Here is a 27942-nt window from a genome sequence, read left to right on the forward strand (position 1 = left end):
CATCAACCATCATACTCAACCTGTTTAACCTCTTAAGAATATAAACATTATTATCCTTATCAGTTTTCGTCAGCATTATTCACTGGTAAAAAAAGCTAAAAAGCTCCCATATTGTGTTCATACACCACCTAAATCAATCTTCCAAATATGGAGTATACAATAAGAACAGAGAGCACTATCAGTGTTTTTTTTTTTTTTTTTTTTTTTTTATGTATTTACAGAAGGCTTAAAGTGACACGTTTTTTAAGTTGTTATTTAAAATAACAAGAGGGAAATATATATACCAATGAACTTATTCTACTGTATACAAAATTACTGGCACAGCACCAGTGTGGGTGTTTGTGTTCGCCACCACCTGAGAGCAGCTACTTGCACTTGTTACATCATCAGTGTGTGTGTGTGTGTGTGTCACTCATGGCTGCCATGAACAAGTTCCATAGTCTGGCGATTCTGGCTGTGTAGGAGCGCTGGTACTGCCTCGAGTGAGATCGAGGCACCTGCACCAGCATGTCACTGGTGGTGGTGGACTTGATCTCCCTCCATACAGCTCATGGTGGAAGCCTCAGCGAGCCAAGATGAGAGACCTCCAGCACCTGAGTCTTGTGCTGGACCACCACCATCTACACATCCGACTGATGCTCCAGCGACATAACTCCAGTCTGCTCCTCCTGCTGCTGCTGCTGTTTGTCAGTCCCCACCAGCCACAGGACATGCAGCTGCACAGCATCCAATCAATGCAAGTGGGTGGCAGCACTCAACATCCCAGACAAGGCATTGTGCTCCATACAAGGCCATATCTGAGCCTTGTATCATGTGAGGATGGCTCAGGAGTCAAGGTTTCCCACCATGCAACACAGGGCAGAGAGAGACAGGGAGGTTTGGTAGGCAACAGCAGGAACAAGGTGGTCAAAGCATAGGCCACAGTCCACTGTCACTCCCAGCACCTTGACATGTTCCTGGAGGGGGAGTGTCTGGCCTCCAAAACACAGAGACAGCTGGGGACCATGAGATGACCACGGCACGTGTCTCCTCCGTAGTGAAGCTCACTTGCCATGTCTCCCCACTCCACCAGCCTGAGTTGCCTGTTCAGCTCTCTGATGACACACTGACTGCCATTGCAGCAGTAGGAGCAGGAGAGACTGCAGTTGTCAGGGTATTTAAGCTGAGGCAGTACTTGTTGCAGATCATTGATATATGTTCTAGAGGATCAGGGCCAACACTGAACCCTGTGGAACTGAAGCTTGGATTGGTGAAGGCTGGGATGCCTGACCACTGATCACACTACCCAGAGGGTTCTCCCCCTGGAGATTTTCCTTGAGCAGCACAAGGAGGTTGCCCTGGATACCCTTGGCATAAAACTTTTCCGCAAGCCCAGCATGCCAGACCCTATTAAAGGATCCCAGCAATGTCCAGGGCATCCTGCCAGGCTTGGGAGAGGAGGGTGAGGAGATCCACTGTTGAGCAGCCAGGCCAGAAGCCAAACTGCCTGTCTGAGAGGAGGCAGTGCTCACTCAGTTGATGACAGATGACACCTGCCACTGCCTGCTCCAGCAACTTGCCCACCAGAGAGAGCAGCAAGATGGGCTTAGACTTCAAGTTCTTCTTGTGATCTGGTGCCACCTGTGTCTCCTTCCATACAGAGGGCCACCTGAACAGGTAGGACATGAAGATGTTAGTGAGAGGACCTGACAGCTCACTAGCACATGAGGAGCCATGGGCTGACATCATCCAGGCTAATGGCTTTACTCTCCACTTCCCACTCAGCCATTCCACCTGTCCAAACGTCACCTAAACAGCAGTGACAGTGTGGTCTGCTTTCTCAGGGAAGTGAGGTGGACATCTACCAAGATCAGTGATTTTGAGAGAGAGAGAGAGAGAGAGAGAGAGAGAGAGAGAGAGAGAGAGAGAGAGAGAGAGAGAGAGAGAGAGAGAGAGAGAGAGAGAGAGAGAGAATGGCAAGGTATGGATGAAGAGGAGGGAGGGAGGGAGGGAGGAAGAAAGATGGGATGGGATGGATGAAGAGAGGGGAGAGGGAGCGAGAAATGGATGGGATGGGATGGGGTGGATGGAGAGAGAGAAATGTGTGGAATGGAATGGATAAAGAGAGATGAGAGAGAGAGAGAGAGAGAGAGAGAGAGAGAGAGAGAGAGAGAGAGAGAGAGAGAGAGAGAGAGAGAGAGAGAGAGAGAGAGAATGTAAAGCATAGTCTGCTTTATGTGTGTATATATATACCAATTCAAGTTTACTTGAGAGTGTAGACTGGCTGGTGCAGCACTGGAGCAAGAACTCATTCCTGGCAGTGTCCAAGGCCTCCTGTTGACTGCTGTGATCATTCTCAGCCTTGGAGCTGTTGGCAAGCAACACTTTGTACATCTCCCTCCCATTGGAAAGAAACAGACCACAGGATGAGGCAGTCTGGATTCCTGTATTTACAGGTGCTTCAGCGCTGGGCAGTTAATGATGGCAGTGCGAATCAAACTGCTGTATGTGAAACACCCCAAGTGCTGAAGCTGGTAGTGTACCTGAGCAAGGCGAAGATAGCAGCTGTTCCTCCAAATCACCCTTCACATGCTTACCAATGAGAACCACCTGTGGGTTTCAGAGACCATGTTACAGTTTTTTTTTTCAGGAATAACTAACAGACTGATGAATTGTGATTATACTTCGACAGAGCTTGCTTCACACGCTGTTATCATAGTCAGGTAACACACGTAGATGATAAAAGCACTTGCCTTTGTAAACTTACCATGTGTAAGATCTAGCCAACTGCCTGACATGCAAAGGTAAATTTACCATGTGTAAGATCTAGCCAGCAGCCTAATGCACAAAGGACATGATATGTTTCTGGGCTCCATCCCACTGTTACCCATTCCACCACTGAGAGACGATGCTACCACTTCTGCCACTGCCAACATTAATGTGAATCTACCTAGTTACTTTTATCCAGTATTATAAAAAAAACTATAATGATATTTTGGAGGACATCCTATCATTGATTTTTACATGACACTAGCACATAGCACATAATAAGCTGTAATATTTACATTAGCTGAATTTCTTTAAAGTAATCAAAAACTTTATTAAAACTTTGTTCCTATAAATTACTTGAAAGTATTATGCACTTTTATATTGCTGTCTTCATATGTAAGTATGATTTACTGTACTTACAGCCTCTGCAGGAAGTACTGCATGCACCATTTAGACATTTCATCATATTTGTCATTTGTGAAGGTTGAGATAATTCACTTCTTGCCATTTATTTAATATTTTGCCATATTGCCCTTGACTTTGAAGACCAATTTGAGATGCTTAGGAATTGATTCTTTAAGTATTCCTTGTCCATACTGTAGCACCACAAATTTTTTTACTTCACTGGTGAGGCACTGAATGGATGAAGTGTCACGGTAACTTGATGTAACTTCAGCATTTCTCAATGGGGTTAAGATTTGGTAAGTTCCCTGGCCAGTCAAGAACCTGAATGTTGTGATTTTTCAGCCACTGCATAACCTTTTTGACTCAATGACATGGAATGCCATCCTGTATGAACATGTTACAACAATATAACTCCTAGAAAGGCAGCATATAATCCTCTAGCACTTGCATGTAGCTTTCACCTGTCATCATTTCATCCTTAGGAAGGAAATACAATCCTCCCTGACCTCCCCATCACCACTAAATGCACTCCACACCATTACATTGGGAGGGTGTTTCAGTTTTAGTTGTATACTGAAACAAATAGTGGTTGGAGTTCTTTGGACATCTCACTTTACCTGGGAGTGTTCTGATGGATCTGAAGCTGCTTTCACTGCTAAAAAAGCACTTTCCTCTATTGCTCCAGGGCTGCATACTGGAAACATCGTATTTCCTATAAGCTCATATAACTCACACAGCCGATCTCATAACTTGTTATGATGCGTACTGGAAACTTAGGCACCGCCATATTATATCATAAATATTCCTTGGAATTTATGAGCTACTAAGAGCACCTGTAACTCAGCTACAATATCAATATCAAAGTCATTAGCCATTCCAATCCAACTATAATCAAAAGGATTTAGGGATAAAGGACTAGCACACTGTTGCAGTGTGTAGAATGGCAACAACACTAGGACAGAATGAATACATCACCGCCGGCCTCAGTTAGTGAAGAGACGTGCTCAGACACAGTGAAGGAGACGGCCATTGCTCAACACAACCATTGTTGGTTTGAATTTAAATAAATATATGTATGATTTATTAATGATAAAGAAAGGAAGGAAGAGAGCAGGAACAGAGAAAAGATAGAGACCTATATTATATATGTACATTCATGCATACATACATATGTAGTTGGTTTAAATTGAAATATGTATGTTTAGAGTTTGCCAGTAGCAGTAGTAATAATAATGATGATAAGAAGAGGAAAAAGAAAAAGAAAAAACACTTAATACTCAATATGTGATTGTTTACATCGTAGATTTCAGCACTCTGATCAGCTCACGTCTCTAAAGGCAGTGCAGAGTCTAGCCTGTGACATGTTGGCAAGATATGAGGTTCCTGCAAGATGTAACTGGGACTTACGAGCAAAATGAGTTACATGTTGTAAATTTAGTTGGAGTATACCTCATAATGTTCATCATAGGCACCTTGGAAGTTCCGAGCTGGTAAGTACTTACAAGATTGGATGCTACCAGAGTTTCAAGTATGTGGCCCCTGGAGTCCAGTTCGTGTATTTGCATGCAAATGCACATCTCTCCTTTTTTTTTAAGCTTTGTAAAAAGGGGTTTGTCGACCAGCCTGAATATTGGTAGGCCAAGCTCCTGTAGCCATTCATGGATGGTTCATTCCAAGACATCGTAACACATCTGGGTACAACTTCTGTTTACAAGCTGTAATCCCTGGATACTTAGCACTTCATGAGGGTATCAGTCGCCTTGGATGTCTTTCTTGGCCTCCCAGACATTGGTTTTCTTAAGAGATGCAGTGTCTGGAGGGGGCTGTCTGGTGTTTGGGACAGTGGCACGCAATACTTTCCATGGAGACTGTAATACTTCCATGCTCAGAGGTAATGTGTTATTTAAAGGCATACACTGTATATGAAAAGAAAGGAGCCATGAAAGGTGAACAAATTACTACTCCACATGCTGCATATTTCATTCCTCATCACTAATAAGAAACAAATCTTCCTCTGTGGGGGCAGAGCCAAAGAAGTGACATCATAATGATGTCATGACACCTTCAAGCATGCAGCAGTTGGCTGGATCTTACACACCTTAACTTACAAAGACAAGTGCCTTTATCCACTTTTGTCACTTGACCATACTGACAAAAATTAGCTGTCCAAAGCAAGCTCTGTCAAAGAATTACCCCAATTCATCAGTGTTTTAAAGTTATTCCAAACTACTTCACATAACCAACCCCTGGAACCCATAATAGCTTGTCATGGTCTAGTAATGCATATAGGGGTGCCAGTGTATAGTGTCGGTAGAGCACAGGAGTAATTATAGAATCACTCTGCCTCACCAGGTTGAGGTGCTCCTCATAGATAGTGCTTCAGACAAGGACATCACCAGTGACTTGTAAACTTTTAACTCTTTCCAGTGTTTTGTCAATGCACCTGAAAAATTAATCACCTCTTGAGGTGAATTTCATCGATCTCCTTAAGAATTTTAACTTCCCCAGGGAATAATGTGGTTAGGGGGTTGCAATTCTTCCTGTAAGGGAATTTGCTAGTACCCTTACATAGCATTCAAAACTTTGAACTATGATTTTCTGAAAAATCATGTTTTCCCAATTACCAGAAATGTTCCATACTTCGTAATTGCCAATAATTTAAAGTTTTACCTTTATACTTTGATTACTCTAGTGCTATTAACTAATCATTAAAGTAATAATATTCAATTACTTCTCTTAATTGTACATTTTCCCCTTGCAGGTCTGGCTTTGTGGTGATGGAACTGTTTGATGTGGTGGCCGGAGTGTATAATATCATCCCAAGCACCTTCTATCCCAATACTGAGGCACCATATTTTCTTAATTTCTTTTCATCATCACCTGTGAAAGTCAATAGGTTGAAATAAGTTTACACAGTACTATATCAATGTACAGTATACTGCTATGCAAGTATTTTTGTATCACTAACTGATTTATCATATATGCTGGGAATCCTCAGTAAAAGACATTTTGGATTCCTTTCAGATATTTAAATGAATCTGTATAATATTAAGTTATCGAAAAATGGCTGTAATTAGATGGAATAATTTATTTGTTAATCCATTTCATATTTTATCACAGAAGATTGAATTGAAAATATATTTTCTAGCTTTTAAGACACTTGAAAACTAAAATAAAAGGAAAAAATAAACCAAAATTATGATCATAATTAACCCCTTACTAAATGTTAGAAATTCAGCAATCTTAACACCCTACAAAGATGCAACTTAAAACATCATGCAATGGGAATTAATGCAAGTGAATAGTTACCTGTTTGAGTAGGAATGCAGCAAGAATGTGATGTTTCTGGTGCTGGAAAAATTACATAGTGCTGTAAGGAAAGTGAATGCAAAAATGTTAAGTAGAGGTTTGAGTTTTATGAATGGCATCTGAATCAGCTGTTTCACATAATGAACCTTACCTCAAACAACCAACATTAATACATTCATACTTGCCACTCTTACTCACATACAAAGGAACCACATATGGATTTATCCAATTATTCATCACTATATTGTTCATGAAGCAAACATTCAAGTCTTATCAAATACTCAACAGTAGTTGCATCTCAATTCTTCAAACACTTGACTCCACAGCCATTCAAACCTCCAGTTTTTCCAATCTTCAGTCCTCTTCACTGTCTCTTCCACTTCATCTCTTGCACTTCCTCAGTCTTGATCATGGCCTTATTTAATCCTAACAGATTAATTCCCTAATCCATTCCTATTGCCCTTCTCCTTTTCCGTATTCAGTATACATGCATACACTCGCTTGTTTCACACCTGTTCCTAAAAACTCCCCTTGAGGACATGGGTGTGATAAGTTACCACAGTTAGCAGCCAACTACCTCACTAAAGAACACCTAAGAAACCTATTCTGACAATTGTGACCACATCAAGTCCAGAAGACACTGATTTATGCTATGCTAAAAAGTAGTGCTTAATGGCTGGTTGGGCTGAGATGCTTCAATGCCCAAGAACCAAATCCAGCAGTTTTCACATCAACTTTCAGCTCACACCACAGATACCCATATCCAAGCCAATCATGAACAAGGTGTTAAGAATTTCTGAACACATCAGAAGTGCCTAGACTTATTAACCACTAATGTCATTAAGAATGTTACTGGAACCCTCACATTCCTGTGACACCCTAGACAAGATCACTACAACACACCAGTAGGTATGAGTATTCCCTAAAACTGGATTATCCCCAGATGAACTGAGCTTCATACCAGTCAACACTCATCCACAAAAAACAAGCTGCAAATAAATGTTGCATTTATGAAACTCATAACCACTTGACAAAGAAAATGGACGAGAGTGAACAGGTCCCCAGCCCAGATAAAGAATACTAAAAAGATGCCCTATTATAAGGTAGAGGGCACCAGCCTCCAACATACTACATATGGCATACCTTGAAATTCTCTACACCAACCTTAACTTTACACCTTTGCATCCTATGCATTAATACTATCTTCTTTCCCTGATGTCCTTTTTCCTACCTTCACCTCAAATATTTATTTTACAAGAAAATGTTATCACTCCTACCCCACCTCTCATATACACTTTTTACATCAAACATTATGGTTCTTCAATGAAGTCAATTAAGTTAGCACAGTGACATGCTGGATGTCGGTTACAACTATACTCATTCCTTCACTTATTTTCCTTCCTCACTCTCTTCATTCTAGTCTTTCTTGTACTATATACCTAACAATTGCAGTTTTAAATACAACTTTAGTTCCCATCACTATCTTCTCATTCTTTCAATACATCCCACACACCTTCTAACTCCTAGCATCCCATCACTTTTCAAAACTGCTCTGTCACATCCAGCACTTAATTCCTCAAACCCACTTCCTCTCCACTAGACAATGGTCATCCATACCTCCACCTTCCCTCTTAAGTGCTCGCATCCAACAATGTTATTACATCTCTGACCACAACCACATAGTCCTTAATCACTCTGTAGTTCACATATACATGTGTTTACATACACACATACTCATACATTCATGACGTATAGTGACAGAGGGGTTTATGCTCATCATAAGTTACAAGTAATTAAAGATCAGTGTTTCATGATGCTCAAATGGTCACTTTCCAAGACAAAATATGCATAATGTATCATAATGAAGATCTTGAAGAGCTATTAATTGTGTTCATTTCATCATTTTGGTAAAATAAAAGCATACAAATCAATAAACATCACCTCTATTTGTTTGTGCACATTCATATAGCTTCACAATTATATAAGCAAAAGAACCAGTAGGTAATAATAAACTTTGAAAGTTCAATTTCATATATCTTATTTGATTTATATATTTTCTAAATGTTAAATTTTATTATTGTTTCACCACATTTTCTGGTTCATAAAAATAGAGGACATTGTGATTACATTTACCTAGGAATCTATATTCATATACTCATCAGCTCACAGAGCAAAACAATGTTGGCTGGTGGTCAGCCTCTGGCTGGACCATAGGGTTCCTGGCTGTAAGCCCATGTGCACTGATATTTAGACCCAATCTTAAGATTATGCTGCATAAAACCTAGATTTACCACTCTTCCTATCAAATGGTCACTTTTCTTCTACATTTTAGTGTCACGTAAGGGATGACTTGCTGGGCACATTCCCACGGTTACCTCAAAAAAGGCCATATCAGTAGATAAACCACTCTGTCACTACATGCCTCATATATGAGTAGATATATTACCATCTACACCTCCCTTCTTCACACAACTTTCACAAGGGATCAAAAAGATACCAGGAGAAAGTAGCAAAGTTAATGCAGTGCAAAAAGAATGCCATGCTTTTTTTGGTCTAAACATGAAAATAAACAGAACATTCTACAATTTTATTTTCTATCTCATCATAAAATAAAAAGGCCAAGAAACAAAATTATTTTTTTTAGGGCTAAACACTGCACATCGGGCTCACTTCACATAGCCTCCATCATGAGTTGTGTTGTTGCTACAAATGCAGCAACTGTTAGTTTGCAATAATGAATACAATTTCTTTAACTTTTCCAAGTCTGAAGTAAGAATGATTGGAGGGAGCAATTCAAATTCATATTTTGCACTATAAGATCACAACAAATAAAAAAAAAGTATGACTGGCAATCTCTTCCTTATATATGGAAAGACCATAATATTGCCATAATAGTTAATAGAATCTTGTTTCCTTAATGAAGTTCCATCTGAATAAAAGAAATTAAACAAATATATGAAATTGGTATGAAGCCTTGTTAAACAATAACCATAATCACCATCACCAGTGACAAATCTCTCATATATGGGGACCACATACTGCAATGGTATAAATGTATCCATAATATTCTGTCCAAACACCTCTCACTAATGCCACTTGATATCCACCCACATTCACTAATATTGCCACTGGTATTAATGCCAATGCTTCTGAGGTGTAGTAGAGTAATCCACAAGACTATCCCTTTCCACCAGGGGCCAACAGGGCTAAGAATGCAAATGATGTGCATATGGAGTGTGCAGTACTTTGTCTTTCCTATGTAGGATTGCTGGCCTGGTATATAGATTTATCAAAAAAAAAAAAAAAAATTAACTTGGAAAAGATAATCAACAAAAACAAGGAAGGGCATACAGATGGAAACATTATGACATAAAATCAGACATATGTGTGATGGGACTATCAGTCATATTCTTAGTGATGCATAATTGCAACTGCAATAGTAGTATTTACAGCATGGTAATCACAATTGGCAACCACTAAAAATATAACTATGCACTTAGAATACAACTGCAACACAACCCTTTTATGTGTATAATAACCTCAACATCCCACTATATTTCCTTTACTACAACATGCACACCTAACCTTGCACTTGCTTGAGGAGCTAAATCCCATACATGAGTTTGGTGTTGTTGCGAGTCTTGGCCAGCACCACCTCCACTTCCTTTCCTTTCAGATGGGCTACTTTAGCAGCCACATAAAGGGCCATACCTGGGTGAGAGTGCTGTCCTAGTCCTCCTTGGAGCTGTGGGAGAGGCAGGATGAACTGAAATCTAGCCATATTGTACAATCATGAAAATCATCTCCAATTCCTCATCCATTGCAAATACATCTTTACTTACTAAATTCTAATTAAATAAGTGATTCTATGACATTTGGAATTTTGGAAAATATCTATTTTAAAATGGGATATATATCATGATCAGATATACTCTAAATATTAACCCCTTCCCAACAGCAAAGCAGATGTGTGTACTTTAAAAATACAAAATTATCCACAAATAGACTCGGCCAACCCTCAGCCATGTGTCTACATACATGGAATTCCACATGTATAAGTATCCATCCAAAACTGACAACCATACATAGACTACCACAAATTTGAAGTCTAAATATTGTGTGTGTGTGTGTGTGTGTGTGTGTGTGTGTGTGTGTGTGTGTGTGTGTGTGTGTGTGTGTGTGTGTGTGTGTGTGTGTGTGCATGAATATCATGTATTTTCAGATTTTCTGAAGAAACTATATTTACACGTTACATATCTTCAAATTTGTGGCAGTCTCTGTATGGTTGTGAATCTTGGATGGATGCTTGTATATGGGAAATTGTATGAATGTTGACAGAGTCTGTACACCAGAACTTCAGTTCAGTTATTAGTTCCTGTGTGCCACTTGAAATCCGAAATGTTCAGAAACAAACTATTTTCCCCATAATGTGAAATGGATTAACCCATTCTCAGACATCAGATGGTTGCTTTTTTTTTACACTTTTACAACAGTAGTTTGTGCATAAAATAATGAAGAAAAATCAATGATACAAGATGAGTAAATCAGGGGCTATTATATGAGCGCAAAAATCCGATGATATGACAATCAGTTTGGGGCAAGTAAGAACATCAGAAATAAGGGAAGCTGCAAGTAGCCATCAGGCCTACACATGGCAGTCCCTGTATGAAATATACCTACCTATTTCTACCTATCATCCCCATCCATAAATCTGTCTAATCTTTTTTTAAAGCTCCCTAATGACTCAGCACTAACAACTTGATTACTGAGTCCGTTCCATTCATCTACCACTCTACTTGAAAACCAATTCCATCCTATCTTTTTTAAACCTAATTTTTCCAAGCTTGAACCTGCTATTTTTTATTCTATCCTGGTTACTGATCCTAAGAAATTTGCTTACATCCCCTTGTTATAACCCTTATACCACTTAAAGACTTCTATCAGGTCCCCTCTTACCCTACATCTCTCTAAAGCAGTGATTCTCAAAGTCTGTGCCACAGTTCACAAGTGCATTGCCATTATCTCCTTGATGTGCCATGAAAATTTGGGTGGGATTTTGATTTGTGTACATAATACAGTCTGCAGAAAGTATTGCACACTACTGCCCAAAAATTCCAAATTATGGTGTGCTTGGTTATCACACAGTGGAGCCAAATCACACCTTTATATGTCTGGTATTGCTGCCATGAGCACAGGAAGGGTGAGGGTATATATGGGGGCTGACAATTCCTGCCTCAGTGCACAGTGAGCTGCCAGGGAGAGAGGATTTATGACACTTGTTTCCATTCCACTATGCCCTATTTCCCCTCCTTCCCTACCCAGCCTTCCTACTTTTCTGCTACAGCATTTGTATGGGTCCAGCCAACCTCAGCAATGAAGAAAAGGCCAGAATTTCGGCATGGAAGACTGAAAATGTGCCAACAAAAGAAATTTCAAGGTGTACAGGGCGACACAAAAGCACCATTCGCCACATGGTTGCAGCCGCTCGCATCCTCCCTCCAGACACCATACCTCTAAGAAAACCATCTGGGAAGCCAAGAAAGGCATCCAAGGCAACTGATACTCTCATGAAGCGTGTGGTTATGAAGGATCCAAGGATTACAGTTTGTAAACTTAAGAAGTTGCACCCAGATGTGCTGGGAGATGTCTCAGAATGAACCATCCAGGAATAGCTTGGCCTACCGACACTCAAGCCAGCAGACAAACTCCTTCTTAAAAAGCAGATGAAAAGGAAGAGACTTGCATCTGCATCCAAATACAAGGACTGGACTCCAGAGCAATGGAGGAAAGTTCTTTTTAGTGGAGAAAGCAGCTTCAGGTGCATCAGAACACAGCCAGGTAAAGTGAGATGTCCCAAGAACTCTACCCACTACTTGCCCCAGTACACATGCAAAACCGTGAAACACCCTTCTAGCATAATGGTGTGGGGAGCATTTAGTGGTGATGGGGGGCATGGAGGGTTGTGTTTTCTCCCTAACAATGAAACGATGACAGCTGAACATTACATGCAAGTGCTGGAGAATCATAAGCTTCTTTTCTATGAGTTACATGGTTGCAATACATTCATGCAGGATGGCACTCCATACCATCGAGCCAAAATGGTTATGCAGTGGCTGAAAAATCACGAAAATCAGGTTCTTGCCTGGCCAGGAAACTCGCTAGACCTCAAACCCATCAAGAATTGCAGGAGTTACATCAAGAATCACCTTGCAGACAGCGACACATCATCCATTCAGTGCCTCATTGGTGAAATCAAGATATTGTGGTGCTGCATTATGGAACTTTAAAAACCTTGCTAAATCAATGCCTAAGCATCTGAAATTGGTCATCAAAGTCAAGGGCAATATGACAAAATATTTAATAAATCTCAGGAATTGAATTCTCTTACTTACCTTTACAAATGACAAACATGATGAAGCATTCAAGAAAAAACCAAGGGCACACAATACTTTCCACGGAAATTGTATAATGAAACTATTGTAAACTGTAGTTTATATTTACCATGGGTGAGTAATTTTATATATATATATATATATATATATATATATATATATATATATATATATATATATATATATATATATATACAGGTCTATAATTAGACGTTATTTTATTTCCTTTCTTAAGCATGGGTATTACATTCACCTGCCTCCACATTGCCAGTAACTCACCTGACTCAAGTTATTTCCTAATGACAGAAACTAATGGTTCACTAATAACCTCTTTGCATTCCTTGTGTACTCTAGGATATATTTCATCTGATCCTGGTGTCTTGAACTTTTTAAGCCTATCTATCTCTTGTTCCACTATCTCCTTAGTTAAGGTAATATATCAGCTTCTCATTCTCTTCTGCAGTAAATATCTGCTCATTATTCAGCATTTCCTGCATGTTTTCCTGGACAAAGACAGTTAAAAAATACTCATTCAGAATTTTACTAATCTCCTCCCCATCAACCAGCTCCCCATCTGCTGCCTTTAATGGATCTATTGTTCCTCTATTCTTCGTCCTACATACCTGATAAAATCCCTTAGGGCCCGTCTTTGCCTGGCTGGCTACCTTTAATTCGTAATTGTTTTTAGCTTTCATTAACCTCCCGATTGTTATAATTCATTACATTGTGGCCTTAAAACCTCTTTCCCTATCTTTAATCTCTTATACATACTTTTCTTCTGCCTTATATAGTATTTTAAGCTAACAGTCATCCATTTAAGGTCATTCTTCTGTGATCTTATTGCTCTATAAGGGATGTTTCCTAACTGTCCTGTATGCAATATCAATGAAATATTTGTACAACTCATCTACATTTACTTCCCCTAATCTCATCTCAGCCTCCTCCATCCTTTCCACTCCATCTTCTACTCATCTCAACCTCACTTCACCCATCTCAGCATGACCTGACCCTCCACACATATCTTCCCCTCTCTCACTCCTTTGACCCTTCTGGTCACTTCTCCCCTCCTCTTGTCCTTCAGCCTCACACCTCACCTTTCTCATCTTGCCATATCTTTCTCAACTCCATCCTGGGCCTTACCTCCCCCTCCGTCCATTGCCAGTCAACTTCTTGGAGGTACCTTTTTAATTCCTCAAAATATGCTCTCCTAAAGTCAGGTATTTTACTAGTGTTTTTGCTTCTAAAAGTTTCTTCCCATTTTAATTTGTACCTAATTTCACAATGGTCACTGTTACCTAGCTGTCCTCCAACCTCTACCTGCATGACTGCTTCCTCCCTATTAGTTAGAATTAAATATCAAATATTATTCCCCCTTCTAGATTCTAAGATTACCTGTTTTAAAAAATTATCCTGAATTATCTTAAGAAATTCCTCTGCTTCAATGTTACCCACCATCAGGCTCCAGTCAATATTCCTAATGTTAAAATCATCTACCACACATACTTGACTGTACCTGCCTGCTCTGATTTATTTCCTGCCATAGTGAAGTGTTAATTTACTTTGTACTGTTCAGTGGCCTGTACACTAATTGCAGTACTAATGACTATGATCCTTCCTTATTATCTACCCATATCAACTTTGTTTTGCTATCCGTTTTAATAATACTATTAATACATTATACTTTGTCCCTAACATACAGCACAATGCCTCCTCCTCTCCTGTTTTCCCCATCTTTATAGAATAGTGTATAACCATCTATCTTAACTTCTGAATTAAATACTTTTCCCGACATATCTAACCAAGTTTCTGTTAAGGCAATGATATCAAAGTTCTCTACAAATGCCATTCTTCTAAGCAAGTCTATTTTTTTCATAATACTTCCCCAATTCATGTAGTAAACCCCTAAGCTATTCATTACCTTTGCTGAGCTAGTTGCCTTTCTAGATTTAACTAATTTGTCCTTCATTTTGTCCTCATTAACGAAAAAACTGCTGGAGTGCAGTTACCTCCCACTCGAGAGTTCCAGCCAAAACCTGAACACCCTGGCATGACAAATACACTCCATCCCTGGTATACAAGATGTCCTTACCATAGAAGAGGTCCCAATTGTCAATGAATGTCCATCCATTACTCTTACAATGATTTGCGAGCATGTGATTCACTGCAATAGCCCTGGACAACCACTCAGCACCAACTCCCCTCCTCGACAAAACATCACATACCACAGGGATCCCTCCCTTGTCCCTGATCTTATCCAAAGCCTTCTTAAACAGCTCCTCACTCCTGTCCTTACCAAGGTCATTCCCTACCTCAGTCCCATCATTTTCCCAGCACATGTCTAGCCTATCTGCTACCTTTCCTATCCCACCCACTAGCAAACACACACTCGGCCTACACTTTCTATCTCTGGCACAAAATGCACTAAGTGCCTAACCTGACTATCAGCAAGCACAAGCACCCTACCTTGTGCTTAGTGATAATCAGGTTAGGTACTTAGATACTGTATTTTGTGCCAGAGATAGGAAGCGTAGGTCGAGAGGAAGCGTAGGTCGAGGGTGTGTTTACCAGGGGGCTGGGAAGGTAGCAGATAAGCTAGACACGTGCTTGGAAAATGATGGGACCAAGACCATTGATTTTCTCAGCATGGGAGGGAATGACCTTGGTAAGGTCAGGAATGGGGCAAGAGGTGATGAAGGCTAAGTGGGAGACTTCTAGCTCAGTCACCTCAACAAATGCAGTTCACACCATTTTCTCTCAAGATTCATAGAGCAAGGACTACTGAGATGGGGAGTAGTGGAGTATGGAACAGACGTGCAATGAGCAAGGGCTGCAGCGTGACTAACACACGCAATGCGATCCTGTGTGCCAGCTGCCATGTAGCTCACAGCAACCAAAACAATTACAAGTTCAAAAGTTTGTTCGAAAACCGATCTGTTAAAAACAGGGACGTTCGGTAACTGTGGCTCCACTGTATAGGCATGCTGATATCTCACTTGGTTATCATGTATTTTAACAAGCCTCACACGTAAAATAAAGTACAGTATATACATAGGTACCTTCACTTACAAGTTTAATTCATTCCATGACAGGGCTCATTACTCAATTTGCTCATATGTCAAATCAACTTTCCCCATTGAAATGAATTAAAATGCCATTAATCCATTCCAGCCCCCCAAAAAACCACCCCAATTTTGTTGTGTTTTTTAAATGCAGTAAACTGTCAATAAAATGAACCTCTCTTTACTGAATTTCAAGTATAATGACCCCTTTAAGGTTATCAAACACATATTATTTTACAAAATTGTTCACAAATTTTGGCATATTTCAATATTATTAAATGCTTGCTTTATTTTACGAACATCCTAGATCTTAAAATGCAATAGAGTTGGCTGACACACAGTCAACTGCATGTTTGAGAAATGAATTCTGGCTGTTTGACAGTCTGTGAGTGACCTTGACAATGGCCAATGACGCAATGCTCTCTCTCTCTCTCTCTCTCTCTCTCTCTCTCTCTCTCTCTCTCTCTCTCTCTCTCTCTCTCTCTCTCTCTCTCTCTCTGTCTGTCTGTCTGTCTGTCTGTCTTCATTATATCATGGGTTTACAGTAAGAAAAATGTATTGTATAAAAACGCATGAAGTGAATGAGTGAGACGAGGAATGCAGGGCGATTGTTGTGGTACTCGCTGTGCCAACTAGCTAGTCTGTTGACATGTGTCCTCTGTAATATATCTTCATTGTTTCTTCTTCTTCTTCTTCTTCTGTTGCTTCCAGCTGAGTGTACCATTTTTCAATGCTTCGCTTTATGACATCCAAGTCTGTGTATCCATTGCTGACGAGGACTTTTGTCACACATTCCTGTACTTGCTGTCTTTCCAGCTGAAATAATGCCTGAGGGCTCTTCTGGCACAGGAGCTGATGATGGATTTTCTTCAGGAGGAATGCAGCACAGGATCTCAAATAAGTCAGTAGCAGAGTTGAGGCCATACGTGTTGGGTATATACGGGGTCAGGAGTTGGTTGAACTTCTTAGCTATGGTGTAGGTGGGCATAAGGGTCATATAACACAAGTCCTCATGAACAATGATACAAAAACTTAGATTTATCCAATATTATAAAGTGATACATTGAAAAATGGTATGCTTGGCAAGAACTAACAGAAGAAGAAAGAATCAAGATATATTACAGAGAACACATGTCAACAGACTACAAAACCGAGGAGAAAACCATCAGGAACGTTGTATACAAGAACGTACACCCCACCAACAAAAAAAGTAAAATCACTCGTAATATACTACAAGATGAGAAGCACATCTCAACTACTCCGCAACCAACCTTCAGCAAACAAAACACCCCTTCAAGAGGAAAATGTCATTTACCAACATACCTGCAACAGTGAGGAATGTGGACTTCGCTCCTACACTGGAATGACATGGACCAAACTGTCAAGACGTCTCACATGCCACCTCAGAAGTGGAGCAAAGAACATTACACTACAGGACCCACAATCACCTTACTCACCAAGATCTCAATGAAAAATATAACAATAATCGACAGAGAATGCAACCCACACCGTCTCCAGTTCCTATAAGCCATAAATATCAGCATAAAACAGCCAACAATCAACACACAAGTTGATGCCCTTCAAGTTCTTCTGTCTTCCAAGCACCACTCCACCACAGAAAAGCAGGACAACTAATCAGTGCCCAGCTTAGCCCCTCCCACCGCTGACCTAATCTGGCAAAACCAAATATAAAAAGTCTCTCACCAAACTGCCATCAGATTCAGTCTGAAGATAGAACAAGATGGTTCCAAAACATCTCTACCAATTACCCAACTTTTACATCAACTACCTGATGAACGTTGAAAAACAGTATAGCAAATAGAAACTGTACAAAAGAAAGTAAAGGAGAATGTACTATAGCTTTAAGTTTCATATGCCTTCAAGAAAATACATCTATATATAGATATGCCAACAAATTATTTCACTTTTGAAATGTCTATGTATAAAAGGTTCACCAGGAAGAGATTAATGTACAAGTATATTTAACTCTTGCTACGAAAAAAAGTTAAGTTCATGGCTAGATTTGAATTAAATCTGTTACAAACGTAAGTTCACAAATAAAATCACACTTCCAGAACTGTAAAATTGAGGCCTGTTCATAGGATCATAACACTGCTGAGCTCTGACTATAATGTCCCCATCCCCACCCCAAAAAAAATAGTTGCAATAGGGCACCTACCCCAAAAAATACCTGTAAGAGGGCAACTGTCTTTTTAGTTAAAAAAAAATCAAGGTTCCAAAATGAAGAGTGGCATGCAATAATTACAAAACACAGGAAACAAATAAACTTTAAATTACTCACAAAAGCAGGACGAAAGTAAGGAGCATCAGTTTCCAGAAGTAGTCTCTGAAGTGGTATTTTCTTCACTGCCATCTGTAGCTCATGGCAACGCAAATCATTGCAATTGTTTATCAGGTTTGTGATGCCCAGAAACAGCCCACTGAATGTCTCCAGCCACTCCTCAGCTTGTCTCCAGGTCCCAGTAAAACAATGTAAGTGAATTCGGTAGTTCAGTGGGAGAATCTGGAACCACAGGCAAAGGGAGAGAAATTTCAATATTGTTAGTTGCTGTAATGTAATTCTTAAGTTGTAGATTTGCAAACTTAAATCTCTCACTCACTCACTCACTCACTCACTCACTCACTCACTCAACTCACACACACACACACACACACACACACACACACACACACACCTTTTTGCTGATTATGCAAAAACAATGAAAATAATAAAGGATGAAAATAACTTAGAGATACAAAAGGATATTGACACATGCATGGAGCCAAAGATGGAATCTGGAATTTAATGCCAGAAAATGCCACATGTTGGAAATAGGAAAAAATAAAGAGACCATGGAATTACAAAATGGAAGCAGAAATAATAATGAAAAGCAACGAAGAAAAAGATTTGGAAGTAATCATCCAGGACACACTATCACCTGAAAAGCACATAAACGGAATATTTGGCTCTACATACAGCTCGTTAACAAACATTATGGTAGTGTTTAACTATTTAGGTAAAGAAATGATGAAGAAAATTATAAGAAGCATGATACGACCTAAACTGGAATACACAGCAGTAGTTTGGGCTCCACATGGGAAAAAAGATATATGACAACTGGAAAGAATACTGAGGATAGCGACAAAGATGGTACCAGAATTGGAAGAATTAAGCCATGAAGAAAGACTTAAAGAGATGGGATTACCAACACTACAAGCCAGCTGAAAAACAATAATACCAGAAGTGTAACTAATCTCAACTTATAAAGGTAGTGTTTGAGGGGCACACTTAATTTATACAAACATGACCAAATATATATTAAATCTTGGAACTTGCATAGGATAATATACCTTTCATTCTACTCTTCTGTAATAATATTAGTAAAATGGCAAGGCAACAATTTTTTTTTTTTTTTACTGGATACAAATTTGTCTCCTGGATACAGGAGACAAATTTTCTCAAACAAGAATACACCTATTCCAATGTCTGAAAATCTATCTGGTTTAAAATTGACTGAGTTCAACATACCTCTTTAATGATGTTTATGCAGTCCCTCTGGGCATCCCGGCAGTGAATAACAACTGGCTTATTCACACTTAAGGCAACTTTTAGCTGTCTGCGGAACACCTCTTTCTGAGTTGTGAATTTATCTGTATTTCTGTAAAGATTAAGGAGGCACTAAGAGTGAAGTGATGATGAATTAAGCAGTTTTCTGTTGCTGACTTATCCTGAGAACCTTGAAAAATAAGGGAAGCTGCAAAAAGGCATCAGGTTCAGATACAGTTAATTTTCAGCATTGCAGTGATTTATTAACCCATTAATGTTACCGTAAAAATGCAACAAATTAATTGAAGAATGACTTCTTTGTAAAGATGACTGGACAATAGTTACAACAATCTTTAAAGAAATGTACTTCATATGAGAGAGAGAGAGAGAGAGAGAGAGAGAGAGAGAGAGAGAGAGAGAGAGAGAGAGAGAGAGAGAGAGAGAGAGAGAGAGAGAGAGAGAGAGAGAGAGAGAGAGAGAGAGTTTTCATTCAATTACTTCTTGCTTAAGTCAGTACCACATCATTAATATTTAAAACTTGAATTGTAATAATATTTAAAACTTAAACTGTAAAAATCTGAAAATAAGTTTAATAAAATGTAATATTTCTGGGAATGAAAAGTGAAACCGAGTGTGTGATCAAACAGAATGGAGATATACAGAGTGAAGGAATCATATACTGGCTTTCATGAAAGTATGGAAGAGGAAAGAAAAGCTTTTTTGTTACAATTATCTATGAAAGTTCAAAAAGCTTACTTCTTATGATAGTCCAAGCCAATCTCTCCTAGGGCCAGAGTCTTGGAGTTCATCAGAGCTAGTTGGAGGTAAGCCTCTTCCTCCTCTCCAAACTGATCAGCAAAGTGAGGATGGCAACCAAAGGCTGCCCAAACACCTGCCTCCTTAATGATTGTCTCCCACCAGCTGATCTGCAAAAAACAGATGCATTAATACTGCCCTGTCCTGAACAACTTCAGCTTTACATACTCTGCAATACACTGATACCACAGGCCTTCCCTTTGATAAAAAGCTTAGTCTCACGTAAAGTTATTTAAATCACTTAAGTTAACCATTTTGATTTACTAAAAAGCTGACACTACTTACCCATCCATATTTTACAGAAAGAATAAACTATAGTATCTCAAATATACAGTCACTTAACGAACATTTACCACAAGTTCAACAGCTGGCTGTTTGGTGGGTGTTGGTGGCACCACTGGCATGCCAATCAGCTGTTATAAATGGCAGGTTTGCAGGACTGGACTATGTTTCCTACTACAGTAATGTATGTGTAAACCACTGTGATATAATGCAGTAAATAGATTTATGAAACATGAGATCCAGTAGGAAATAAATATGGTAGGCTGTGGGAGTTACAGTAAGTGGTGTACAGTGAGTGTAAAGGAGCATCAATTAATGTGAATGGTAAGTTTATCAGGCAGTACATTTTTTACTTTATCTGAGTGAAGTCATTGATGCCATTAAAATCTCTACATCAAATACTTACCAAACATGAACTTCTGTAGAAAATAATTGTGGTGGGCTGCAAGAGTTACAGCAAGAGGTTTACAAGTGTTAGGCAGGCAGCTTCACTTATTTAGAGGTAAAGGTTCACATTTTATATTTGGCATAAAGATCAACCCATGGTAATGCAGCAAAATTTTCGTGATTCAAGTGTTGACTTACTCACTGATAGATACGGTAACAACTGTGATCAGGATTAAGTAATATATTACATTAACATTATTGGGACACCTATCACTACAAAGCTTTTCCATTTTGTATAGATTTCCAGCATTTCAGTTCCTCCTACACCAAGAACACATGTATGTTTTTTACTTGTCTACTCTGGAAGTTCCACCTCTACCTAGAACTATTATTTTTTGGTAGCATGTAGCTTTGCATCCTTCTTCAGAGGTCACTGAGCAATTCCGCCCTTTAGTATGTTCACTGCTGCCCCTAAAGGTGGGACAAATTCACCATGAGAGACTTTCACCAGGAATCAAACCTCTTAAATTCTCAAGGAAATGCACATCTGCCTAAGTGATCACCAAACTCAAAGTGGATTTGATCAGCTTTTATTGCCTAGTCAATATAATCAAACCTCATTTTGAAATATTTGCCTAATCAAATAATATGTGGAATAAAAAAAGATTACATCTTTACATCCTAGACATAGTATTGGTTGTGTGTTGTACATTTCATTATAATACTCATACAAATACACAGCACTAATTGATGCATACCTTTGAAAATGTCCATGGTTTGCAGAAGATGGTCACACATCCCTCGTAGGAGAGTGGAAACGGGTCCTTGTTGTCCTTCCTGAACTTTGAATATGATCCACTGTGTTTGATGCGCTCAAAGAGGAAGTCTATATGGCAGTGGGTGTCAATGAAGCCCGGGGCAAAGGACTTCACTAAAAGTTCTTTGTCATCAAAATCTGCCTGAAGTATGTATGCACATGGGTAAATAATACTTCTCTGTACAATTCAAATTCTCTCTACATGTCTCACACACACAAAGATTCTTATATGACTATATTATTTGCCTAGTAATGCTGTATTTTCCAACACTGATGGCACTTTTGCCCTCAAGGATGCACCCCAATTCTGACAAAAAACAAATAAATAAATAAATAAAAATAAAAAAACAAAAAAAAATGCAAGAGTAACAAATAAAACAATCCTAAAACAAAAATAAGCAACATCATGCAACATTAACAAGACAACTACTGGGCAACAAAAACCCTGGCAGTGGGCAGTGCGTCATAACAATAGCCTCGTTATTAGAAAGATTTACTAATGAACCATTTCAACAGATCAGTTTCACTTCTTTTATCACTTAATAATATTCCCTTAAAATTGGGATGTTTAAAAAGGGCGAATATACCAGCAATATTGATACACATGTAAAATACCACGGTCTGTTACCTCATCTGCCCATACAAGAATGACTTTTTGACTGTGTACATCTTTCTATGATACTTTTGTTTATTTGCTACTTTAACTAAGTACAATTTATATACTTCAATGAGAGGCCATATACAGGAATTTAGATTACTGTCCAGCATAGATAATTTTCTTCTAGGGTTACGATAGGCCTAATGAAAACATAATTTTCAGCCTCCAAGACAAATGGTAGATTTTTTAGTCATTTTAGGGAAAAAATTGTCTTGAACACTGAAAAATACAGTACATTTTTCTTCCCAAATCAATGAAGCTTTTATTCCATCCTCTTTTTCTTTTTCTACATGTATTTTCTATAATGAACATCTGAGAGAATGTAAACAGGTGATTAAAGTTGAAAATGTAGATAAGAAATAAGAGAATAAAGAGGAGAAAAATGTGAAAGAATCATCAGTGCAAATGTGAAGACTAGATGAAGAACTGCATTCTCCATTACACAACGCTGAGAAATTAACCAATTATAAATTAAGGAAGTGAACCTGACAAGGACTCAAACCCAGATCTGGCAGGTCGGAAGGGCAAGCCTTAGCTGACTGCACCACTGATACCTCACAGGCAGTACTGCTTTGGCTCATGTTTATGCATTCTGCCAAGTGATATGACTCTCCTGCTCTTAAGACAGTTTCTGGGGTCTTGTTATTTCAATGTGGAGGCATAAATATTCAAATGGCCATTGTCTTGAATGTTCAACTTCAAGGAGAATTTCAACATCCAACATTGTTAATATGTACGAAACATTAATGAAAATCAATCATGGATGATAATTGGATGAATTCTGACTGAAAACAAGCTACATACCTTCACTTTGTCTTCAAAGAGTTTGTTGATTGACCAATTAGATGACTTTCTAGGAGTTGTCCTCCAGTTAAGGGTGGTGACATCCAAGTATTTGGAAGGCTGCCTGGAGGCCTCACAAGAGGTATTCCTGGTAGGTGGCCAGTCAAGCGATCTCCTTGGGGTTTTCCTCCAACTCCTTGTTTCAGTTTGTTCCTCAAGTGTTCCAAAAGACAAAGGTTGTGTTAGGCTTTTTCCTCTCCAGACTTCATGCTCTGAAATGTCTGATATCTGCCATGAAGAATCAGACTTGCTTCTACATAGAGACTCTGTATTCCAGGAAACATGCCAGTTACAGTCAGTTGATTTGTACGGCAGAATTCCTTCCACCATATCTGCACTTGATGCTGCTGGAGAAGGATACAATGTGGCAGATAGATTGGACTTAAGGAAACCCAACATTGGTGGGGCAGACCTTTGCTGCCCCTGCTCACAATCCTGGGACAGAGTATCTTTGTATGACATACTAATATCTTTTGGGGACTCTTGTCCTGAAAGATCCGTTTTTCCATCATATGATGGAGAAGTGTGGGAAATATGGTGAATGTTCTGTGCAGCACTTTTTAAAAATTTGTCCTTTCTGTTTTGCAGTAGATGGTTTTCAAGAAGCTTTTTAGGAGACACCTTTTTCTTGAAAACCTTGTTGCGCAGTTTGTGACACAATTGATAGTATGTGTCACGTGTCTCTGCCGGCTTACTTTCAGCAAAACAACCTGCTTCTGAGCCAGGCAAGTTGACAGTGCTCACCTTAAAATTCAAAGATGAATTTCTTTCACTGACAGTCAAAATATTTTCCTTCTGTTCAGTCACTGTCCATTCATTACTCTTACTACATGAATAACTGTACTGAAGACCATAAGCACCGCTTGTTTCAGTAAATGTACATGAGGCACTTTTGTTCAATGATGCTTCAATTCCAGATGCAGGATACTCTTCGCATCCCTCAAGTGGGTTTTGAGGACTGTACAATTGTGAGTAATTCTTTCCCTTTTTCTGAGACTTTTGAGAATCATTAGGGAGGTCAATGTGCTGCAAATGATGACCATTTTTTGGTGTAAAATCCTGATTATGCTCTGAAGTGAAACTGGAGATGGGAGATGGCTGTAATGTATTCATTGTGGACACGTTTGTCGGAGAGTGTTTGTTGATATATGCAGAATGCTCAACTCCTTCAAAGACATCCATTGGGTATTCCATTGAAAAGCAGCCAGGATACTTCTTTGAGAATTCCTCAACTGTAAAGTGTTTCAAAGAGTTGTGAACCTGTCTGCCTATCTTCCTGGTGCTAGCAGCTTCACCTCCTTCATTGCTCTCATCCTGAGAATGGATGCAAGCTTCAAACTCTTCTTCCAAGGTTAAAGGATCTGAGTCAGGTGCCTGGAGAAATGAAGTCAAAGGTATCAAGTCTGGGCCCACAATAATATTTGTCACATCTGAGGTATCATGACATTACATTATGTATAATGATAAACAGGAATTAAGCGTCAACTTACATCTGACTCCATCCTTATCGTCTTTAAAAGCCACCACCTGTAAACACTCAACCTATAACAAATATAAATAAATAAATAAATAAATAAATAAATAATATATGTACAGTGGAACCTCAGCTACTGAACGTCTCCCTTTCCGAACAACTAGGTTTTCAAACAAAAATTTCAACTCGTAATTGTTTCAGATGCCGTACCATAATTTGGTTTTCAAACAAAGTTCCTTAATTTTGAATACTACAAGATATAGCAAAAGCTGTCATTTATTACTAATTTATAGCTTCTATAAATAATTCTTTTGTTTTTAAATATTTGGAGGAGAGACACAGAGGGTAAGACAGTAATTCAATCTTTGAAATAAGTTAAATGTGATCCCATTGAAGAAGTTGAAGAATTTTGAAGTAAACAAACAATGTTCGGCATTCAGGAGTAATCCCAAGCCTATTGATGCTCTCTCTATGATCCACAACGCCATCACTACTGCATAACTGCATTTTCCCAGTAGTTTTTCCCAGAAGCAAGATGCCTGCATGTTATGATCACCTACATTTTGGCAATGAGTGGGTTGCTCCTCTCTGTATCATTCTGTAAGGCTTCCCTCACTTGATCAGTGACAAAGAGAATGGCTACACGATCTAAACAATATCTTTTGATGAGTTCTGTGTCACTAAGTTTATTCAATACATCCTTTCTGGACTAAAAATTTCTGAGTTAGAGATGTTGTGGAGTGGCCATCTTAGCAATGGGAGAGTCAGGCATTACCTGCCAAGACATGGTGGACTGGTGTCTGAGAATGGATTAATCTATTTTACATTGATTCCTATGGGGAAAATAGTTTAAGTTTTCAAACATTTCGGATTTTGAACATTCAGAAATTAATTAAGTTCGAAAACCAAGGTTCCACTATATATATATATATATATATATATATATATATATATATATATATATATATATATATATATATATATATATATATATATATATATATATTTTTTTTTTTTTTTTTTTTTTTTATGTAGGAAGGGCACTGGCGAAGGGCAACAAAAATCCAATAAAAAATATGCCCACTAAAATGCCAGTCCCATAAAAGGGTCAAAGCAGTGGTCAAAAATTGATGAATAAGTGTCTTGAAACCTCCCTCTTGAAGGAATTCAAGTCATACGAAGGTGGAAATACAGAAGCAGGCAGGAAGTTCCAGAGTTTATCAGAGAAAGGGATGAATGATTGAGAATACTGGTTAACTCTTGCGTTAGAGAGGTGGCCAGAATAGGGGTGAGAGAAAGAAGAAAGTCTTGTGCAGCGAGGCCGTGGAAGGAGGGGAGGCATGCAGTTAGCAAGATCAGAAGAGCAGTTAGCATGAAAATAGCAGTAGAAGGCAGCTAGATATGCAACACTGCGGCGGTGAGAGAGAGGCTGAAGACAGTCAGTTGGAGGAGAGGAGTTGATGAGACGAAAAGCTTTTGATTCCACCCTGTCTAGAAGAGCAGTATGAGTGGAACCCCCCCAGACATGTGAAGCATACTCCATACATGGACAGATAAGGCCCTTGTACAAAGTTAGCAGCTGGGGGGTGAGAAAAACTGGCGGAGATGTCTCAGAACGCCTAACTTCATAGAAGCTGTTTTAGCTAGAGATGAGATGTGAAGTTTCCAGTTCAGATTATAAGTAAAGGACAGACCGAGGATGTTCAGTGTAGAAGAGGGGGACAGTTGAGTGTCACTGAAGAAGAGGGGATAGTTGTCTGGAAGGTTGTGTCAAGTTGATAGATGAAGGAATTGAGTTTTTGAGGCATTGAACAATACCAAGTTTGCTCTGCCCCAATCAGAAATTTTAGAAAGATCAGAAGTCAAGCGTTCTGTGGCTTCCCTGCGTGAAATGTTTACCTCCTGAAGGGTTGGACGTCTATGAAAAGACGTGGAAAAGTGCAGGGTGGTATCATCAGCGTAGGAGTGGATAGGACAAGAAGTTTGGTTTTAGAAGATCATTAATGAATAATAAGAAGAGAGTGGGTAAGAAGAGAGTGGGTGACAGGACAGAACCCTGAGGAACATCACTGTTAATAGATTTAGGAGAACAGTGACCGTCTACCACAGCAGCAATAGAACAGTCAGAAAGGAAACTTGAAATGAAGTTACAGAGAGAAGGATAGATACCGTAGGAGAGTAGTTTGGAAATCAAAGCTTTGTACCAGAGTCTATCAAAAGCTTTTGATATGTCCAAGGCAACAGCAAAAGTTTCACCAAAATCTCTAAAAGATTATATATATATATATATATATATATATATATATATATATATATATATATATATATATATATATATATATATATATATATATAACGTTGTCATAGTGGGTGCGTTGCGTAACATAATCAGGAAATGTCTTGCCCACTCCAGGCAGCCAGCCTTGAACCATGGTGTTAGTGAGTGGAGCCCCCGAGAGATTATTAAAGAGATGGAACAAAGGACCCAATGGGGAGGTTTTCTCTATAGTGAGAAAGGAGGGTAGGGTGACCCGGAAGGTAGCAAAGAAGGAGAGGGCTCAGTCTACAAAGGGGGGTGTGGGCTTGATATGGTAGGGGACCTTGAACCGGTTCCCTAAGCAGTCACCTGACGAATATTCATTTCGTTGTGTAGCCTTGTTGTCAAGATGCAGTTTCTAGCCTTACAATACGCAATATTTAATATGGATTGATGTTATATTTGAGGCTGGGAAATAAGCAGCATGGCTTCTTTCCTTACCACCGTGCTTACGTGGCACCGTGAAAGCCATCAGGTCAGCTCAAGGAGTAATAAATGCTGTGTTGCCACATTACCCAGTGGTTCAGGCACTAGATTTAGCTCTGTTAACAGTTACTCTCCCACATATTGTCTTATTCACCAATGTTAGGAGACTAACGTTCACTTTAAGATACTCGCAGAACACTCATGAAACGAAACACTAAACCACACCATCGCAACCTTCCTCTCCATTCCAAATGAAGATATGCTTAAACCTTTTTTTAGGCTCTACTAACTCACCTAGCTTCCAAATTATCACGATGGATATACACGTACCTCCTAATATTAACCACGAAGGCAGTATAGCTGGGGTTGATGCACCACGTGCGGCCCCTGAGAGAGCGGCGGAGTGAGACTCCTTTGCTTTGCACCGCTGAGAACAAATGACTGTCATTATGTATAGTGTTG

The 27942-nt window shown here is 39.2% G+C and overlaps 2 protein-coding genes across 10 annotated transcripts in view; one reads left to right on the forward strand and one right to left on the reverse strand.

Annotated features, from left to right (window-relative positions):
* Window positions 1–6349, forward strand: part of LOC135114131 (calpain-7-like) — a 22264-nt gene extending 15915 nt beyond the window's left edge. For all 4 annotated transcript variants that reach the window (XM_064029878.1, XM_064029872.1, XM_064029856.1 and 1 more), the window contains exon 12: window positions 5915–6349. In XM_064029878.1, coding sequence (XP_063885948.1) covers window positions 5915–6059 — 145 coding nt within the window. In that variant the 3' untranslated portion in view covers window positions 6060–6349. The remainder of the gene's footprint in view (window positions 1–5914) is intronic.
* Window positions 5894–27928, reverse strand: LOC135114142 (uncharacterized). 6 transcript variants are annotated; one of them, XR_010275268.1, is made up of 10 exons: window positions 27811–27917; window positions 24754–24805; window positions 23225–24637; window positions 21704–21904; window positions 20217–20386; window positions 19443–19572; window positions 18216–18437; window positions 10048–10207; window positions 6463–6523; window positions 5894–6033 (listed from the first exon to the last, which is right to left on the reverse strand). XR_010275268.1 is itself a non-coding variant. In XM_064029901.1 (9 exons), the coding sequence occupies exons 2-9, from the start codon at window positions 24763–24765 to the stop codon at window positions 10192–10194; spliced, it is 2199 nt and encodes a 732-aa protein (XP_063885971.1). In that variant the 5' UTR covers window positions 24766–24805; window positions 27811–27917; the 3' UTR covers window positions 9035–10191. The 6 variants fall into 6 exon arrangements, 5 of the variants coding, with proteins under 5 accessions (XP_063885971.1, XP_063885949.1, XP_063885963.1 ...); XM_064029901.1 differs by lacking the exons at window positions 5894–6033; window positions 6463–6523 and adding an exon at window positions 17237–17271 and having other exon boundaries at window positions 9035–10207; XM_064029879.1 differs by lacking the exons at window positions 5894–6033; window positions 6463–6523 and having other exon boundaries at window positions 9035–10207.
* Between the last annotated feature and the right edge of the window lie 14 nt (window positions 27929–27942).

This window comes from Scylla paramamosain, chromosome 2 (genome assembly GCF_035594125.1).
Source record: "Scylla paramamosain isolate STU-SP2022 chromosome 2, ASM3559412v1, whole genome shotgun sequence".
NCBI lineage: Eukaryota > Metazoa > Arthropoda > Malacostraca > Decapoda > Portunidae > Scylla > Scylla paramamosain.